We start from the raw sequence: 21,479 nt of genomic DNA, 5'->3' as shown, positions 1-21,479 counted from the left end.
CGAAGGAAGCACAAGAGCTGCACTGGACCGATCCAGAATCTAGGATGAAACAATACGCAGACTAACATGCCGTCTACTCACAAGCTTTGAGAGAAAACGAGGATCACGCGAGCGAGGAGTTAGGGAAAGCAGAGGAATGGTCCCACTTGGGTCGTTCAGGAGCAGGAGGGCGAAAGAAAGGGTTGGGATGCATGAGGGGGAGGCTCAGCTTTGAAGGTTTCCAAGATCTCAGGGAAGAGCGTCTCGTGGTGGAAAGTGGACCCCGAAGGATTAACGGAGGCACCAAGCCGAGGGAAATCGAGTCTGTAAATCTGCACGCTCACACGCTCTGCCCCCTCATAACCAGACTTTCTACCTTCCTTTCCCGTGTGACTTCCTTCAGCTCTTCCCAGGACGCCCGTGCCCGCGTCTCGTCTCCAGAATTCGCTTCTCCCGGTGCTGAGCAGGTGTTTGGACCACGTGCTGTAGACCGCACCTCGAAATTCCAGATCTGAACTCACCGCTTGTCTACGGCCTGCTTCTTCCCGGCGTTGCCCTACCACCCAGTCAGCTCAGTCGGGGGCCCTTTCTCCCTCTCCCCTTGCATTCAGTCACCCAACTCTGTTTCATTTCCTAATGGTGAGTCAGCCCCCTTCCCTGTATGTTCTGTGCCCAGCCTTGGTTCAGGACTTCATTTGTTTCTTTTCCTTTTATTTATTTATTTTTTTAAATTACGTATTTAAATACTTATTTTTGAAAGAGAAAGAGGGAGAGAGCATGAGTCGGGGAGGGACAGAGAGAGAGGGAGATACAGAACCCGAAGCAGGCTTAAGGCTCTGAGCTGTCAGCACAGGGCCTGACGCGGGGCTCGAACTCACACACTGCGAGATCGTGACCTGAGCCGAAGTCGGACGCTTACCCGACAGAGCCCCCAGGCACACCCGATTGCTCCTGAATGCATGCTTTCTCTGGCCTAGAACACTCCAGCTCTTCTTGCTAGCTTTCATTCATAATCTTCAAGATGAAGCTTAAGTGTGCCCCCCCCCTCGGGGGGCTGCTTCTTGCCTTATGCCTGTCCCCAGTCCCCAAGCTGATGGGGATGGTCCTCTTCTGTATTCTCACAGGGCGGCTGACACTCCACCTTTGCGCTCAACACCCTTACAGCGACCCCTTCTCTGTCTCCCTCCGGGGACCCTGAGCTCCTTGCGAGGGGCCAACGTGCCTTTCCGCTCTGCACCCTCCGGGCGTGCAACGCTGGTGCCCGGCCCACGCTGCGTTCCCGCTGAATGCACGGTGCCCAGCGAACAAACGAATGCCGGGCGATCGTGGCAACATCGATTTGGCTCAGTCGGGTAAGCGTCCGTCTTCAGCTCAGGTCACGATCTCGCAGTTCGTGGGCTTGAGCCCCATGCCAAGGCTCTGCGCTGACAGTGCAGAGATCAAGAGTCGGATGCTTGACCCCCTGAGCCAAGCAGGTGCCCCTAGGACTTCGAATTTTAAGATCCGGTCATCCTATTTCTTGATTCTCGTGGGAGTTGTCTGCTTCTGGACACTTAGCCGTTTTGCTCCCCCAGATTGGAATGCTCTTGTAATCAGAATCTCTTTTGTTACTCTGACTCTAACCCAGTTTCAAAACATCATCTGTGAGTAAAGAACTTTTCTTCCAGTCTCTTGGGGTGGCCTTTCCTTGCCTTTACTAGAATTTGGTTCTTTCTTCTTTCCTTTCCTAGAGGTGGAAACAGAATCAAGTCTTCCTGCTAACTGATGCTTGCCTTCTATTTATTAAGTACTTAAAAAGTAACTATTCTTTCAGACAAACTACAAGTTTTTTTTTTCCATTTTTGCTTTTTATACACCACTTTTCATTAACATTTTCATAAAATTTTATATACCACTTTTCATTTTCCCAGAGACGGGAAAAAAAAAATCTTAACCTATAGAAGACTTCAATTCTTAAAATAGGTTTAAACAGAACAAAACCTAGCTTTTAGCCAGAGACTAGAAGTGGTATTTCCTTTACATTAACAATTCTCACAGTATATATGTGTGTGTGTGTGTGTGTGTGTGTGTATTTTATATATATACATATACATATGTGTATATATATATATATATATTTTTTTTTTTTTTTTTGAAGGGGGGAGGTCTTACTTTACGAACTGCAGATTTACCAAACTGTGGGATGAACCTAGGTCTGAGAAGTCTGTTTGGAAGTGTGTGTGTGTAGTGATGGATGGCAGGGTTAGGGCAGCTGGGGTGAGCTGAAGTATGGGGATGGTACCCCAATCATCTCATCTTCTTCGCACACTGCCTTCCCCTACCCGGGAGACAGTTCCCCACATTAGTTCTGCACTCCAGCCTCAAGACATTCCGAAAATATTCCAGAACCCTGGAATATAGGCAAGGGGCTTTCTCTGGGAGGCTGGGGCACGAGGGTAGCGAAGAGTGAGGGCTGCTAAAGCTGATTTAATTTTGATGTCATGGACGAGCCAGAGATACAGGATAGTCTCTGGAAAATACCCAACCGGGGATCTTCAGTTCTGTGCTTGTTAAAAAACACGAAGTTCCCTGTCACTGGTTGTCGGTGTGCAATCGCTCGTCCTGTGATCAAATGAGCCTTTAAAAGTGGTTGGCGGCTGTAACTCAGTCTTAGAGTAAATCATTGGATAATCACTGTGTAAGAGGAGTTGTGGATGTGTGCAGATATGAAGCTATCAGATTTAGACAGTCACATAATTAGTTTAAGGAGGGAACTCAACACTTTTGAAAGCTACATTTACTCACTGTTGAACCATTATGGAGCCATTCAGCACATCTAGAACATTAATGTGCTAAATGGAACCCACTGAGGGGGTTAATGTAGCCTCACGACTATTGATACAATGTAAATTATACTGAGAAAAATCTGAGGAATTTTACATTTTATAAAATTTTACATTTTATACCGAGATATAATGAGAAAACCTGTTTTTATTTTTTCTGGATTTTTTTTTCAAGTGATATGAATCACATACAATTTCTCCATTTCCCTTTCCCCTTTCAAATCTAGACAGGACTAACTATATCTTAAAACTAGACTGTGGAAGAAAATTGGATTAAATCAAGTAGGAATAAAAGTAGAATCTTAGTAGAATCTGTCAGGTTAATGTCTGAAATATACAAGGGCCACTTTATTCAATTGTCCACACCCTTTTGTTTTGTTTTGTTTTCACTAATGTCTCTGGGAATACACATTCTGGTTAAAAATTTAAAGCAAAATCATTAAACAACTAAACAAAATCGCAAAAACGGAAATCAACCGCAGCTTTTCCCCATGATTTTAAGTGATCCCGCAGATAAAAATCACTTAAAAATCATTCTTAATGTCTCAGATGCTCTCCTCCATGAAGGCGGTAAGAAGAGGACACGCTGGTGGTGACCAGACGGGAGGTGGGTGGTGTGGTCGGGATGGGGGCAACAGGTGATGGGGATTCAGGAGGCACTTGTCACGATGAGCACCGGGGGATGTCCGGAAGCATTGAGTCACTGTATGGTACGCCTGAAACTAATTATCACACTGTGTGTTAACTAACTGGAGTTAAGAGAAAAACTAAAAGAAAAAAAGTAAGTTTCTAACGCCATTTTTGGCAGACAAAACAAAACAAGGCAACAAAACATGGCTTCGGTGTTTGAGTTTTCAGGCTCGGATGTCAGCTGCCTATCAGCACAAAGCCTATTTCTCCTCTTAGTTTTGTCCCGTGGAAGATGCCTGCACCGTTTTCCTGGCATCACAGGCGGCTGCAGTAAAACACACATAAGGAGAACACAACATGGCACACAGATGTCAGGCTATTGAGACGATTCAGTGTCACCGGGAATGGACACGTCGCTTCTCATTTGGAGTCACTGTCACTGAGTTTCCCAAATTACCTGCACTTTCTGTGCACTGGTTTGGGTCTGTAGCACAGACCCTCTTTACACTGCCTGTCTTTCCTCCTCTGAGACCCTCTCTTTGACATTGTCCCCGAGTATCCCAACTGATGTCAGTGGGAGTCATGGGTTTGCCACGGGCACAGAGTTAAGTTCATTATAAAGAAATGGTTCAGAAGCTCATTCTGAAATTGCTAAGCTTGAATGAGGGACAATAAAACACCCAAATGAGAAGCTAGAGACCCATAGATACCTACATAAATGTGGAAAAGCTGAAACCCGTTTATTTACTCTGTAAATCTGAATATAGCTCACAAAAGATCGTAGAGTCAGCTCCACAAATATAAAGCTCTAAATACCCACAGTCCCAAGACAGAAAAACTGCCACCAGCCTGGTGGTGTGTCTGTTCATATCAGTTAGAACTCATAGCATTTTTTTTTCTAAAAAACCTCTTCTCGGGGCGCCTGGGTGGCTCAGTCGGTTAAGTGGCTGACTTCGACTCAGGTCATGATGTCACGGTCCGTGAGTTCGAGCCCCGCGTCGGGCTCTGTGCTGACAGCTCAGAGCCTGGAGCCTGTTTCAGATTCTGTGTCTCCCTCTCTCTGACCCTCCCCCGTTCATGCTCTGTCTCTCTCGGTCTCAAAAATAAATAAACGTTAAAAAAAAAAATTAAAAAAAAATTTTAAAAAACCTCTTCTTTAGCCAGACAGAAGAGCTTCAGAAAGATATGGTCAAACAGTTTGTATTTTATGGGGGTAAGCAAGCAGAGAACTGTAAAATGCCATCAACTATCAAATCATTTATTCTATCGCCCCATTCAATATACCGGATTTGCTTTTGTGTGCATTCGCCTGTAAGAACTGTAGTTTCACTTTGGGTCTGAACTAGCCGGTGAGATCTTTTTTGGCCACCCTGAAATTATTCTAGCTAAGGACTCCTAACATGTGGTAATTGTTTTCAAATGGTACAAAGACCAGCATGAAACGGTCCCTAATACTAAGCGAAGGGAGTAACGAGTCTTATCACACTGTCCTCACACAAGGGACCCCATTAGCTAGTCGGATGTCCTTTGTACTGCCTGCCAAGTCAATGTGAGAGGAGGTCTTGGACGAGATGGCTTATTCAATCGGTAATAGGTAGTTACTCAGTTCATGAAGCATATTAGTCTAACTCAAAGATTTCAAAGCTGAGTTACAAACCCTGTGCTACCCGCTGTAGACTTCCTATCATTCCGTCCAGGACCATGTCTAAGAAGACTGGCCACACCTCTAACAAACCCCAATAGGGACACAATCATTGCAAGCAACACAGACAGCACCTGCTGCTACGGAGAAAATGCTATCTCTAGGTTTTGAAACGAAGGCTCTTGTACTTTGGAAACTATCTGTGTACCCTAAAAAATCAGCCTCTTCTACTGGTGACTGATAGGAATCTCAATTTCTTTTCCTACAGTCATCCTTCCTGACACCAGGTATAACAATACACTTCAACGGCACCTGCGTGGGACATGTTTTCTGTCTTGACTCTCAGCTAGCTCCTTAACAGCAACATTTCAGAAGAAAGTGCTATCAATACGAAGTCATTTTTTTTCTTAATTATTTGACTCATAGCACCAACTGAGGAAATCCTCATTTTGTAAAGCAAAAAGAAACTGGGTAAGCATGTACTATTGGGTAACTATATTTAAAAATATAAGCAACGAAGAATGAGATTAGTTAATTATTTTCAGCATCAGTTATCGGTACAGTGAGTGCAAAACACTTCAGAAAGCAAGAGAGCAGAATTTATATGGTACTCTTTCAATGGAGCCTGGACAAGAGCCAGGTATGGGTTCTGTGAGGCTCTTCTCTATAAATAAAATTAACTCGTCTACATCTTTGGTTTATCTCTCTATTCCTTCCACCAACAAGTATTTACTGGAAGAATTCTGTATGCGTTCCAGGCGTCACGGGAGCCACAATTAGTGTGCATTTTATGAAATACTTTCACATTTTATTCTGTATTCCTAGAAACTGTGGCACATTAATGGTAAACTAAAGTTGGTACTAAGAGACGAGTAATACAATTAAAACATATAAGGTAAGTAATTGAGCTAACTGTCTTCTAAAATTTCTTTGGTAGAAACTATAGCGACTGTATTTTATCACGAGGCAAATTTATTGATTCTGGGTCTCTGCCATCTGTTTCTATCCTACAAAGCTTTTAATCTCAAGGCTTTTAAGGCACTAGGCTAGATAGAAAGCTGGACATGTACGACTGGGAATCTGGGCTAAAAAGTTTAATTTCTCTTTGTGCGATATTTGTGCAGAAAGATGTCTATAAAGCCTGTATCAACTCTAGGCACTGGTGTCATGAACGTCATAGTAAACAGGTGTTTCTCAACTGGGAATGGTGACTCCTCCCCTCCCCCTGCCCAATCTCCTTGTGGTTTTCATAGAACCCAGTCTGACCGTTGTCAAACCTCCCACATCCCCTCTTTATGAAACTACCAAACATTCTTATAAGTCTAAATTAGACACAGAGTATTGCGAACATCTGAAGGGGAATATTACAGATATTCCTGGTATTGTGGGGGTTTGTCAGCTCTCCAATAACAGCAAACACAAAGGAAGTCGGGGCGGGGGATTCAGAGTCCCCCGCTGTCCCCAGCACCTTCACCCAGGCACATGTCCAAATCACAGCGTAATAAGCAGAACCTCTTGTCAAGGCTCTGATGAGCAGGGATCAGGGCTAAGTTTACCTGTCAGGAGCTACACACTTTCGCAGACAGGATGTGCTTGTCAGAACAGAGATCACTATGGGAGGGGCTGCTTGGTAAGGACCCTCCCGTCGCTTCTTTCATGCACTTACTTTTGAATGTGTTTTAAAGTTTCTGAAGCTTAGAAGAGATGGGCCCTTGCTCTTTCACAGCCAAAGTATAAAAATGTACAGAAAGAAAAAAATAAATGATCGCTTGTTATTCTGACATGATGATTCCCAGTTACGTAGGTTAAGTGCCCTGTGTTTCTTAAACAGTTAGTTATGCCTTGGCTGCAGACATCTAGAGAAAAAGTAATAAAAACGTGGCTTTTAGAAAGTAGTATTTCTGTTACTTTTATTAGAAAAAAAATTTTTGAAGCATGGGTTTATTAAACTACTGTATTTTTAAATTATACAAAACATACGTGTGTGTATATTTATGTACCTATAGATACATGATTATGGGTTTATATTTGGTAAAATATTTTAATAATGCTTTTCGTATTAGTTGCCCTAGCTTATTTAGATAGGATTGAATAGTTATACTTTAAATATGATGTGTGATGAATTTGTATTAGGGAAGGAATGATTGTGAGGTACAATTACAAACTTTTACTCTTTAATTAAAAAGTAAAAGTTAATTACAAACTTTTACTCTTTATTTTTTTGCTTTTATGTTTTTAAAAATGTTTAGTTATTTTTGAGAGGGGGGAGGGGCATAGAGAGAGGGGGACAGAAGATCCCAAGTGGGTTCTCTGCTGACAGCAGCGAGCCCGACGTGGGGCTCGAACCCACAAACCGTGAGATCATGACCTGAGCTGAAGTCAGACGCTTAACGGACTAAGCCACCCAGGTATTCCAAACGTCTGTTCTTTAAAACCATGCTTGCCCCTTAGAGTCACGAGATTGGCTTGCCAACTCAACCTCTACTTTAGCTGCTGTGCTGATTCTTAACTAAATTTGAGGTTCGAAGTTTGCATATCCGTTATGAGAGAAATGTGCCCTCTTTGCACACCATCCTTTCTTTTTTAAAAAAAAGGTGAAAAAATCCCAAATTTGTTTTTACTAATCCAGATCAACTCCGCCAATGGAGCATATCCCTTTGTCTAATTTTCCAAAGTTGATTAAAATATATTTGCGGGTCCTAAGTAAACCACACTATCTGTTGTAGGAAGTTCATGTGTCAGCAGTAACCCACACGATGAACTTCTATGCAATGTCAGTTCCCGGGAACAAATAAGGACACACTCAAAAGCGGCCCGCAGAGCAGAGCCTGAGTCCCAGACTGGACTGAAAACTTAATTCTCTATTTTTTTTCTCCCTGGCTTTTAACTAAACTGAAACCCTCCCAATGCCACCATCATTTCCTGAAGGTCTTATAATCAGAGCAGCTCTCCTGCCCAGTCTCATCCGATGGTAGCACTTTTCCTGGACTCTTTTTTGCCTCTTTGGCAATCCAGCCCGCTATCGCTTTGAAAACGGTGCAAAGGAAGCACTTTCCATTAACTTCCAATTTATTCCTTTCCTATTGCGATCCTAAAATGAGCAACAGGAATGCTAAGAACAGAATTTTAATGTAACTCAATTGAAAAGGTTTGTTCCTCTGACAAAATCATGCTGCTGGGTAACATTCATTTTATTAAAAGGGAACCTGTCAAAAAAGAAAAGCAATTCAAGCTACAGGAGAACTCAGCTTTATGGAGAAGATCCATTCCAGAAAAGTTGTACGGAAAATATTTGTATATTGGATCGTTTTCTTTTTCTACTGACTTGGGTTATAATTGTAGAGGTGTGCTCCTACAGAAAATACTTTTGCCTTCTCAAATCATTGCAAAAATCACACTAAGGAGCTCAATATTCATCTCAAGGACTATTCTGCATTTGTCAACATGCCATCTAATTTCCCCTTACGGTTTGTGCGACGTTAGTGAAGTGAACAGTAATCGAAAATGATTTTACATCTGCGTTCGCTGCAAAGTACATATCCCATAAAATATACAATGGCTGATTCTCATTTCATTCTGATTGACCTCACAAAATGGGACCGTTCACACAGCACATTGCCTGGACCACTACTCCACATAGTAGAATATGCTGGCAGCCCGAACCTCGTACTTTTTCATCTGCTTCCGCAGTGACGGCCCTTGCCGATTTGCATTTCGTGGGAAGGTCCTTTTAAGTGCAGTTTAAATTTCCAATAACTGCTTACAAAAAGCGAAGCCTTTCTATTGGATAAGAATGACATTTGTAGCACTGACATAAACAGCCAGCTTCATTGTAAATGTTCACAAAAATTTTCTTTAATGCTTATTTATTTTTGAGAGAGAGAGAGAGAGAGAGAGAGACAGAGCACGAGCGGGGGAGGGGCGGAGAGAGAGAGGGAGGCACAGAATCCCAAGCAGGCTCCAGGCTGGCAGCATAGAGCCTGACGCGGGGCTTGAACCCACGAGTCGTAAGATCACGACCCGAGCCGAAGTCAGACGCTTAACCGACCGAGCCACCCAGGCGTCCCCGTCATTGTAAATGTTTTTGACGTTCATCGGTGACGGCTCCCAACATAATCAGCTTTATCACCTGGGCAAATGTAGACCCGGAGGGTTTATGCGTAAAACCAAAACTCTAGTATATTTCTCCAAATGTCTGCTGCTAATATACTGGGTGCGTATGAAGCAAAATGTTAACCCTTAAGCAGAGGCGTTGACCACGATGCCAATGACACGGAAGCCTCAGAACTTCTCATTGTGTGGGTCCCTCCCAAGGCCCTGAGTCTAATTTTGTATTTTTCCGAGGGGGCGGGGGGGGATCCAAAAATTACAGAAGCTCCAGGGCCCCCAAAACTGGGATCCCACCTGCCCTCAAGAATGTAAATTTTTAAGAGTCTATTCACCGTATCACAGCACTTTATAATCAGAGCAGAATGTGGATATACTTACTCAAAAAACGTTGTCCACCCAGTTTCATCACTTTTTGTGGCTAACAGGCCACTGTTGCCATGGTACGTAAACAAAACTAATTCTAGTCCTTGGGCAGTCATGCTTTTCAAACATCCATTGGTTCCTATCGTCAACCATATCACTTGGTTATCTGGAGACACCACCCGAACTGGCATCCGATTCGGGTCCCGTCTAATTCTGAGGGTGTTGCCATTGCTGTCTGTCACAGCGGTGATATCGTTATCGTTGCTGTAGCTAAAATTGTACAGGTAATCACCAGTGACCAAACTTACAGTATACTGGTGGGTGCCGTTGATGTCAAAGATATAGAGTTCCTGGTCAGTTGGGGAGGCAACTTCATACAAGTTCATGGAGTTAAGGAAAGGCTTGTTCTTGGACACGGCCCGGATCCGGATATTCCCCAGGTCCGCGATATACAGGGTGCCATCCGGGGAAGCGGCCAGGGAGGACGGCGCGCTGAGCTTGGCGTCTTTGGCGTAGCCATCTCCACTCTGGTAACAGTCGCAGTTGGCGTCGTTTTTGCAGTCACACTCCGAAGGTATGCCCGCCACCAGGGAGATCTCCCCGTCTGTGGTGACCTGCCGGATTCGGTTAATCTTCTTCTCATCGGTCTCAGTAATGTACAGGACCCCGCTGTACGACACCGCGATGGCGGTCGCCGATTCCAGAGTTGTCTGAACCGCGTGCTTCCCCACAGAATATTCCACGCCTGGAACTTGGCAGTGCATGGGCCGTCCCGCAGCAATGCGCACTTGGCGATTCTCAGTGATCTGCAGAACTACGTTATTATCCAGGACGTAAATGGAGTTGTCCATGGGGTTAATGGCGAGGTCAGTGGGCCATTCCAGACGTACCTTAATGAAAACGAAAAGGTCTGGTTAGTCAGTTACTGCGCGGCAGTTAATTTGCCAGAAGAGTAAATTAGACCATTCAAGGAAATTACCCTTAATTTGATCAACTGTTTCAAAATTGTTTTTTGAAGAGCTACTGTAAAATAAACTTAAAAATCTGGAGTGGAGACAAATGCGGGAAATAGCACGTTAGTGAAAAACGCCGCTTGCTGAAAGATTTGCAAATCATAGCCAAAGAGCAAATGAACCTTTAAGCGGTGAGTTAACAGGCATCGATGATACATGAACACATATGCTCCTTTAGCAGTAATACCCACCACACGTCGAGGCTTTCTAGGTTCTGAATATATGAGTGTTTTATTGTGTTTTCAATCAGGCCAACAGTTAAGTTCCTAATTCTAAATAGAAGTCCCTTGGGACTAATCTTAGTGGGTTCTCTCTACTACTTAAAGAGCTCATGCAATCAGAAGATTGGAGATTTAAGCTGTTTTGTTCTTTTTGGGATATCTGCCTGCTGCTACTCTACTGGTATTTTATTACAAATGCTTTAGCATTTCTTAGTGCTAATTGTTTGTAATCTCACTGAATTCATCAAATGCAGAACTACGGAAGAAAATAACTTTTTTTTTTTTAAGTTTATTTATTTATTTTTGAGAGAGAGACAGTGTGAGCAGGGAAGGGGCAGAGAGGGAGAGAGAGAATCCCAAGCAGGCTCCACGCTATCAGCACGGAGCCTGAGGTGGGGCTCGAACGCACGAAACTGTGAGATCATGACCTGAGCAGAAACCAAGAGTTGGATGCTTAACTGACTGAGCCACCCAGGCGCCCCCCAAATAACTTTTTATGAGCTCCTGAGATACACTTCAATGGAACAGCTTTGTTACAACTAACACCACACCTGATATATCCAGTTTAATATGGGGCCGTCACAGTCTACTGACCTAGTAAATCAAGACACTTAGAAGAAAAACACACAATGCAGCTTGAGATTTTAACTACCTGGCTGATGTGCATGCTGGTGTCACAAGTTAAGGGTCTGGCTGAAGTCAGATCGTTAGAGCCCAGGAGAGTTGATATGATCCCGTTTTGATCAACTTTTCTGATCATGGTTCCATCAACAAAGTAGATTAATCCATTCTTATCAATTGCCATTCCTTTTCCAAGAGAAGTAAGTGTTACCAATTTTTCAAACGTGATTTATTTTTAGGCCCATCATTAAATTCAACGTTCAACCCCAGGGATAACATGGGTGATAGGTAGCAGGTAAGACTGCAGATTGTAATTACGTTAGGAAAAACCCAACAGAGGCATTTATGACACAAATCAACATAAAACGTAATAAATAACCCAAATCTGTAAGAATCCCCATTTAGTGTACGAATCATACAGGCTGTACCTGAGTTTTAACTGTAAAATTATAACATCTGTATACTGTTGGTTGACTATCAATGGTAGAAACAGGTCAGATTCTGTTACTCGGAACTTAGAGTAACTATATTCTAACAAAAACAGATCTAAGCCAAGGTTAGCGTTCTGTTGACCTTGTTACAATGAAATTTGCTATTATGAATAATTCAGTACAACAAATGCTTTTTTTCCAGTCCTCGTTCACATAATAGTCGCTAGCTATAATGGAAAAAAAAAAAAAAGTCTTAAACCAAAAAACATTGTAATGAAGGAGATAGTACATGAGCAAGGAGTCAGTCCCAACTGGTTTAAAAGCTAGAAACCTTTGTCACACAGAATTTTAGCCCTTGTCACCTCTAGAAATTCCTCACAGCAAGCATTTTTTCCCATGGCATAGAAACAAAAGTTTAATAGCTCCAAACTGGGTGAGGACTAATACGGTTGCTTAGTGATGGTTTTTAAAGAGGCCCGGGACTCATTCATGACAAAGAAATTCCAGGACAATGAAAAGAATCTGGACACTTCCTTGAAGTTTAACAGGATGTGACCTGAATAATACAGGCTAGTTGCTTTATTCTTTGAAAAGGTGAAAAAATGGTATGATAAAAAAATGCCAAGAACCCAGTATTTGCTGTAAAATCAACTTAGGATTCTAGCAATTTCACGCCAAATGGCTTTTAAAAACACTAGATGTGAAACAGCTTTCTAGAACACGGTGGAGGGTAAAATGTTAGACTCAGCATTAAACACAATCAGGCACTAACTGGATTTTGTATCTTTTTTTTTTTTTAATAAAAAGAAATCCTCAAATTGATAAATGCCAGTACCTTTGGGACTCATGAGTGTCGCCTCCACAGCCTTCCCTCCGTCTCCACATCTGGCTTCATCAAATGGAAGGCACTGCTCCCCCGTCCCTGCAACCACTTCAGCATTTTTAGTCAAGTCTTTTGTACCCGTCAGTGACTTTGGGCGATAAATTCTGCGGGTGTTAGTGTCAGAAACATACAGATTTCCTGTGACGGGATCAGTCGCAAGGTAGTATCTATGAGCTGGGTTGCTGCTGTAAAAAAAGGATCACACATAAACATCGCAAGGCAGTTTACTCCTAATACACAGGGGTGAGGGGGGGTGGGGGGTGCGTAATGAAAGGCAAAATAAAACAGATCATGGGAAACTGATTATAAACTGAAATCCATTATTAAAGACTGGAAAACGAACAGCATATTTAATAACGACTTCAAAGAATGGCGGTAAAGAATTGGAGGCAAGCTCTAAAAGGATTGCTTTCTTTCTTTGCTGGTGGCTGAGGATTTAATTTACTAAATTTATTAAAACAGCCATCTTGGAAAATAATTCCCTTTAGAAGGCGATACGCTTCTAGCCTAAAACAAAGAAGCAAGTTCTCTAAATCCTTTTGGATCAATGAAAAGCCATTAATAAATTGCTCTTGAGTGATCGACATAAAGTTTATTCCAGGGGAAGGGTGTCTCTATCAAACCCCGGTGAAGTGTAACATACTACTCATGTCCCTTGCACCTCATCAGAGGGAATTCTCCTGTTTTGCTACAAATCCTAATCACATGAACGCCTGCCCCTGACAAAATGCACCATCGGGTCTGTCTTCGTTGCTCTATCATAATCCAGGAGGGCGATCTGATGCAGTTAGTGTTTGTCTTGAGCAACAGGGTTACGTACTAAAAGGAGGTCATGCACGTGTACGAGGCTGTCTCAGATGCCGGCCTCACGCAGTGAGCCAGAAGGGTAGTTCTGTCAAGTTTTACTTCAAAAGTTGTAAATTAAGCTGCCTTAAGACCGGTCTGAGAATTTGGTGAGATGCAGGCATTTGTTCACAAAACATACTGCCTCAATGTGACACGTAGAAAGTAGCACAAATGTAAACTATCCTACGTCCCGTTACCTGTGACAAATGGGAAGACCAACATTACCAAGCAATGGACAAATTAGGACCCTTAGGTGGAATTAAAAAGTTCATTCATCTCCTTATGAACACTCGACATCACATTCTTAGGATTAATGGGATTTTGTACCATGTGCAAATATTGCCTTCTGGAAACAAACATTCCAGTGTTTTCGACAAAGATGTTGACAGGCAAGAATCCACTGGATTCTACGTTATCTTCACGACAAACTTAGCGTTTTACCAATTTATTCTCATTCTTTCTCTCTCTTTTTTTCTCTCCCCGCCCACACTTTTATACTTGTTTCCATTTGTTTTACATGTGAATATCTAAAAGATGGGGTATAAATCTAACTATATGAAAATATTTGTTCTAAATAATGGCGTAGTGTAGTGGTTTTCTCATTACTATTAGGTTCTAATGACACAATTCTCACTACTTAATGCTCTTCCTTTGAAAGTGGTCAATATGTGTACTTCAGGGCTCCTGTGAGTCTACTGCTAAAATACCAAGTTCTTGGTTTCACGAGCGTGTCTTACATCGGGTGCCCACGTGGCCACAGAGCTGGCCACACGTGGCGTCTGTAGAGACCCTCTGGAGCTCTGAAGCCTCTGGCTGTTAAGTGGATTCACACCGAAACACCGAGACTCGCGAAAGCTTGACCACCTCCAGGTTTCGGGTCTCCTTTCTACCCTTCCGTATCTTTTGGCGACAAGAGACATATTTGAGCAAGAGGTCTTGAGTGTGTGATAAGTGTGAGAGGGTGAATAGTGACACAAAGGATGCAGGGAGATACAAGTCACTTGAGACGAAGACGCTTCAGAACCACTGGGCTATGGACCCCTGCCCATGTGAAGAGTCATTGTATCGCTTTTCTAAGTCGATGCCTGAAATGTCAAATGCACAGACGTACTGCCTTCCTTAATGTGGTAGTTTATTACTCTGTAATGAAGTGAAAAGTTACATATCAAGATCATCTTCAGAGTAATTTTAAGAGATTCTTCCCCCCTATGAACAGCCTGGTATTGACGGAGCTGGTCTTTTAGATATATGGTTGGTGACTGTAACGTAATGCAATCAAACTGGGTCTATTGTGAAATACCATTGTGGAAAGACTTCTCTTTTCTTTCCTATCTCCTCAATTATATACTGATTAGAACTAGTCATATAGCCAGTTATGAAAACATAGACACACAATACACACACACACACACACACACATTTTCCTGTCCGTTGTGTACCTATGAGCATGACCTCTAGAACAGACTGCCTGGGTCTGGATCCTAGCTTCCTCACTCACTAAACCTCATGACTTTGAGCAAGTTATTTAACTCGTCTGTGCCTCTGATTCCTTATCTGGAAAGGTGATAATAATAATACATATTTCATAGGATGCTGAGAGGGTGACATGAGCTAATACAGATAAAATGCTTAGAACAGTGCCTAGTACGTAATACATATGCAACAAGCATTAGCTGTTCTTAATATCTGCTTCTGTCCTGCCTCCTCTTGGGTTGCAGTGTGTCTTTCGACTTGTAACTCTACACAGTGTAGGAGTGCGATGATTATCGATAGCTATCTAAAGTACGACTAGCTTTCTGGAAAGGTTAAGAAGAAAAACAATGGCTACGTTCAAATTTGTTTCCTTGGTCTTGCTGTTAGGCTAGAACATCCTAAACTATTCAAACAATGCAGACCCTTCTTTAAACATGCACTTTGAATTGTTTCCAGGGTAATGAGGATAAAGGTAAATGAATAATGCAATCCAATGTAAATTCAGTTGGAGTTAAGCATTCATACGAAACACCTTTATAAAGCTGCAAGGTCACTTTTAAGAACATTATATCAAGAAGCCTCTCTTCCTTTTACATGTACAAAGGGTGGAAAGGTACCATATCCATGAGACCATGCCAGGGTCTTTTTGTCTCAGTGCTGAAGTACCAGAATCAATTGTTCCTCTGAATTTTCAAAGCAAGATGAGTTATGGGAACATTCAGTAATTTTTCAAGTGGAGGGTAATATGCAGAATTATTCATTTAAGTGACATCCTTTATCAGAAGCCTGGGATAGTGGGACTTAATCATGAAGTCCTTTTCACCCTCTTTACAGGTCTTTTCTAAAATACCTGCTGAAAAGGCTATTTGTGGAAAACTCCTTCAAGAGCAACTTCTAGGAGACAGTTTTAAAAATAAAGAATTTTAATTCATTTTTTTCAATCCAAAGGTGTATAAAAACAACCCAAATCTTGGATCATGATCTCCCTGTCCACTTAACCCACTTGTAACTATAAACTGTCCAGACCTATATAAAATGGATAGTGGAAGGATTCTCCCTTACCCCCTTTTATCTCCAATATTCCATGATTAAAAAGCATACTCCCTAAAAGAGGTACCCATTTATAGGCACACACATATTTTTGCACAAAAGCCATTATGCTGTTCTATATCTTGCCTTTTTCATTTAATAGCGTACAAGGGAGAATTTTAATACTGAGCCATTTTAACTATATAAATCATGGGTTTACAATAAAGGAGAATAAAAACTTTAGGATCCTGATAAAGAATGATATAAAAAAATTATACATAGTTTTGATGTGCGTCGTTCTGAGAATAAAACAACGGATTTTTGAGGTGGCCCCTTGAGCTACAGGTCATAAGGTTTCTTGGTGCAAAAATAATGGACATTAAAGTCCTAAGCTTTGCCTTTATTGACATCAGCTTTATTCCAGTGGGACAGTAATAAGAGAATGTCCGAAGTGGTGCTTATATTTGGATTTCCTGTTCCACAGCGTCTCCCTCTTTGAAGGCACAGAAATTTCTAAATCAAGCAACATATGTCGACGGTTTTTAAAAATGTCTGCCAAATGAAAGCTCTAATTTTGCACACAACTCCATTGTCCAGAATAACAAATGTGGAGGCGTATGTGGCCCCGGAGAAGAGAGTTTACTTCTGGAAACATTCCCCACAGAATGGTAGGAAATGAGAACTGGGTAAGTTCTTTGCAGCGCAGCTTAGCATGGCAAATTAGAGCTGGTTCTGGGACCCCAGCCCCTTTCAAAGGAAAAGAGGGAGCAGGACCAAAAGCACTGAAAGAAAAAGAAAAAGTGAGTTTGGAAACTTTCAGTTGACTGGAGGCAGAGAAGCTCTGAACAATACATGGGATGGGTCTGGGGTTCAAGGACACCTGACATAAGCAGAGTTTTCTGACAGAATGAGTTAGTACTTGCGCTCCAAATTCCCGAAAAGCCAAAGCCCTGGAGAGGCTGGTGTGCGGGTGCAAATGGGTGGTGAGTTTTTAGGTCAGTAATACGTCTCATGTGGAAACGTAAGGCTACGATGACTGAGTGCGCTTGGCTGCTGGTAGCTGGAGTGTGGGATTTACAAAATGCATGGCTTGGGGAGCCGGGGTGGCTCAGTTGGTTAAGCGTCAGACTTCGGCTCGGGTCACGATCTCACAGTCTATGGGTTCGAGCCCTGTGTCGGGCTCTGTGCTGACAGCTCAGAGCCTGGAGCCTGCTTCACATTCTGTGTGTGTCTCTCTCTACCCCTCCCCCACTCATGCTCTCTGTCTCTGTCTCTCTCCCTGTCTGAAAAAATAAATTGACGTTAAAAAAAAAAACCCAAAATGCATGGTTTGAGGGAATCTCTGTTCACCAGGAGAGGTTTAATGGCCTTCTTGTACAACTGATCAAGGTTTTCATTTCAGAAAGTCTGAAAATAACATTACGATTTTCACTAAGAGCAGCAAAATCAAAGCAAGTTGAAACTTTTAGTATATTGCACCTTGATGACTCGTGCTACATTGCCTGGATCGCCACAATCCCTAAGCCGACTTCCCCATGGTCCCATCCCATGGACGCGCAGACTGGATTTGCTTATTCATTTTGTCATAATGCAACTTGTTAGACTAGAGAAATATTTGCAAAGAACAAGCTATAGAACAGAGATCATTAGCACTTTAATCTTTTTATTGGAAATTGTGCCGTAGCCTTTAGGACACAGAAAAGCATAAATTATACTTATGTAGAACAATAAAATGCCTCTTTTCTGGCAACGAAGACTGTTTAGATGATTGCAAGCAGGGCTTTGGGATGTGGTATTTCTGCGCCTGTTTGATTTTTAAATATTAAGTCAAGAAGTGCTGAATCAAGCTTTTATAATTTTGTATCTAAACGTTCACTGATTCAAGTTCACAGACCTGTGATTGGCACCTTCTTTGATCTTTTAATTGGTAATATAAAATTCACAAAGTTGATTTTTAGTCCTACATGTTTTATTACCTCTTGGCTGGTGTTAGTTAACTAATTTAAGTCCCTTTACTTTGGAATTTTAAAGAATTAGAACAGGGATGAGCCAAAATTTACTACCTACAAAAGGAGTTTGTTATCAAACTAATACTATAAACAACACAGGGGGAAATGTTTAGTAGAGCCAAGAGAAACTTAAATGTTAAGAATTTCAGAAGCTTCCATTTATGTAAAAAATTTAACATGTTGATTGAGTAGTATTTATATCTATTCATTCATTAAAGTCTAGCCAGAGACTTTGACTTGATATAATATCCTGGCAGTACTTATTACGTTTGGTATGATGGATTACTTTGAATTTTAAAATTAAAAAACCTATGTTTTTTTGCATTGATTTTGTTATTCACTATTTCTATTAATTATTTCCTCCATCCGTCCAATTAATGAGTGTGGGAAACATAGTAAGAGGACCAGAAGCATGCATTTTTATGCATTAATCATTAACTGACTACACTGTTCATTTTTGTGTATTTAGACATAGTTTACAATTTCTTTCCCCTCCTATCATCTGTTCCTAAGCGCTTCATGACTGTTACGTTGGCCATGAAAGTGGGGATAAGGAGAAAGCCAGCAGGATCCTATCATCTAGGATGAGCAAGTTGACATTAGTAGGCAAATAGAAAGAAGTATCTGATAAGAGTTTTAATTTTTTGAGCTAAATAGAGTAGCTTCAGTGAGTCAAAATATCTTGCTTTTGTGAAGCCAATTTTGATTAATTAATTATGAGACAAATGGAATCCCTATTTTTGTCATTTCATCGGTGACTTGGGCTCAAAGGCCTTGGGTATTTTCTACATCTTCTTCCTTACCACCCATATACAGTGTGTTCATTCTCTGCCTTTCTTTATTTTATGGGTTGATTTCCTGCATTGCTAGCCATACTAATTTAGGTTCCTAGCATCTCATGGTTTTAGGCAACGGCTTTCTAACTGATCCTAAACACGGACATCAGATTCATCTTCCCCAAAGGCCATTTGGGGTATGGCGCCGTCTTGTTCAAGGTCAGAAAATGGGTTCCCACTGTCTCTGTCGTCCTGTAGGACAGAAGAGTAACTCCTCAGAGCACTCAAGGCCCTAAGCAATCTGACCCTAACCTGGCTTTCTACCTGTATCTCTCATTATTACCAGCATGGATCCCCTGTTCCACCCAGGTAAATCGGATTCTTCTCAGAACATGTCTTACTCATGCCTTTCCTAAACCCCAGTAACATCATTTGTTCTAGATTACTTCTTCATGACTATCTTCCTTTCTTCCTGTTTTTCTGTTTAAACAGACTTCATTTTTAGATGTAGGTCAAATATCAACCCTCCAGAGAACTTTGCCTTACCATACCCGTATCTCCCCGTAATCTCTTCCTCAACAGAACTACTCTCACAGAACAAGCCATGGATATAATGAAGCATCAAAGAATGATACCGAGGATGTCACTTAGGCTGTTACGTACATATCTTGTCTCCCCTACTAGACTGTGACTTCTGAGAGTATGGATTTTCTTGTATTACTATTTGTCGAAGTGCCTAGTACATGGTGAGTGATCGGTCAACACCGCCTTAGCAAGGATGAATATAAAACCCAGTGTCTTTTACATGCAGGGCCACAAGGGAAATGCAGAAGCTCAAATGTAGCCAGGATAACACACGGAGGAGAAAGGTGAAGGAGGATCATGAGAGAGGGATTACAATGAGTATCACGGCCAAACACCATGAGTTAGTACGTAATGAGCTCATATTATAAAGTCCTGTTAATAATGTAGCTCTCGCCTCTTTTCTTCCAGAGAAAGAGATTATAGCTCCACGTAATTTGTCAAATGCCTGTGAAATAAATTTAGCTTTTTATATACCCAGGTAATTATCCCACAGAATCCCAGCCATTTGGACCCATCGACACTAGCTCGGTGGCGTCATGGAATGCACACACTGTTCAGAGTGGTCCCAATCTCCGCTCCCCATCCCTCAGTTATGTTTCTTAGGGGAGAAAAGTAACCTCCTTGAGCCTCGATGACCTCATCTGTGATCCTAAAGGACTTCTGTGTGGATCTGTGATAAGTACATAAAATATCTGGCCCTGTGTCTGGCGTGGAATAGAGGCTGGTTTGTTAAAAAGTGGCCTCTTTGGTAGTTTTTTCTGTATCGCCTGCAGCATTTTCACGTTTAGTTGGTGTCTTTCCTCTCTCCTCCAGTTACCTAGAGGCCAAGGCCAGAAAAATTTTGATATTCTGCCGTGGTTTGTAATAGCAGAGATATGCGGGTGCAGCAGTCCGAAGAAATGCAGCGTGAATCTGAGCTTGTGACCGGGCTATTAGCTGATAGCACGAGATCAAAAGGGGATCTTGGGAAAAGGTCGTGGGACCATGCCTGGTCATACTGATATTCAACAGCTACTCATCTTCCAGCAGAACTTTGTTTTTTATTTCCTACTTGTCAGTCTCTACAACACAGTTTAAAGGGATTATGTTGATTTACTCATCTCAAGGATCTCACATGAACTATCATTTCTTTTTCCCTCTGGTACCATTTCATTAGATATTATATTGGCCAAACTAGATGCGGCATGTCCAATATGGCTTGCTTTTTTTTTTGGCGAGCTTTACTTCAAAATGCATTGTCCTTTTCCTTTTTTGTTGTCCTGGGGAGAGTTTTTCAGTCAACAGTGCCCATGCACAAGCTTTTACCTTCTCTAGCTAAGTGTACATATCAAATAGAATTTGAAAAACATCTGAGCTGATACTCTTCCTTAGCTTTGAAGAAAGTCTTTTCCTTCGTAAGAGTGTCAGTGAAAACATTACTTCTTAAAACTCAAATCTAGTAACTCTCTTAGCTGGGGAAAATATAAACTACAACAGTGATGAATTTACCAGAAAGTCAACAAAGCGTAAGCGTTAGGGTTCTCTCGTATGGGTTCCTTCCAAGCCCAGCGAGGGCCCAGGCAACACATGATCTTACGTTTGTAAAACTCTGTCAAAGTAAACTATTTTGAGATTCTTTTTCTTAAGCAGAATCCCCCAAATTGAATAAGCTTTGAGCCCAATAAACTGGGATCTGCCCTGATTATTGGTCAACCTAAACTTGCCCGAACGTCTACTATGCTTTGAATTTTGTTCTGTTCAATATGGCTTAGATTAAGTGAGCTGGTAACTGAAATTGAGAAGTATTTTTCTTACACAGAGATGTGCGTTGTGGTATTTTTTGTGACAAATTTTATTAACCAATTTGAAAACAGCTTTTCAGATGATATTGCATAATATATTTTACAATATACTGCAGGATAATGGCTCATTTAAGTAGTTTTAATTCCTTCGATGTTCTGTGATACGGAATTTCCTCTCTCATGATGAAATATTCTTAGAAAACAATGTCAGAGAGTCACATCAAAGTGCAAAAAGGACATTTGAAAATAGATAGTAACCTTTCAG

The 21,479-nt window shown here is 41.7% G+C and overlaps 1 protein-coding gene across 19 annotated transcripts in view; it reads right to left on the bottom strand.

The window, feature by feature from the left end:
* The window catches only part of TENM3 (teneurin transmembrane protein 3), a 1,270,502-nt gene that overhangs the window by 27,854 nt on the left and 1,221,169 nt on the right, over nucleotides 1–21,479 (bottom strand). For 14 of the 19 annotated variants that reach the window (XM_019422144.2, XM_019422147.2, XM_019422150.2 and 11 more), the window contains 3 exons: nucleotides 12,668–12,900; nucleotides 11,433–11,587; nucleotides 9,562–10,436 (listed from right to left, as the gene is read on the bottom strand). In XM_019422144.2, coding sequence (XP_019277689.1) covers nucleotides 9,562–10,436; nucleotides 11,433–11,587; nucleotides 12,668–12,900 — 1,263 coding nt within the window. The remainder of the gene's footprint in view (nucleotides 1–9,561; nucleotides 10,437–11,432; nucleotides 11,588–12,667; nucleotides 12,901–21,479) is intronic. The other 5 variants (XM_019422148.2, XM_019422152.2, XM_053900818.1 and 2 more) reach the window with 1 other exon arrangement.

The sequence above is a fragment of the Panthera pardus genome, unplaced genomic scaffold (assembly GCF_024362965.1).
Source record: "Panthera pardus isolate Hobbes unplaced genomic scaffold, ASM2436296v1 HiC_scaffold_13, whole genome shotgun sequence".
Taxonomy (NCBI): Eukaryota; Metazoa; Chordata; class Mammalia; order Carnivora; family Felidae; genus Panthera; species Panthera pardus.
Note: the sequence above shows the minus strand (reverse complement) of the source record. Positions and strands in the feature narration are given on the sequence as shown.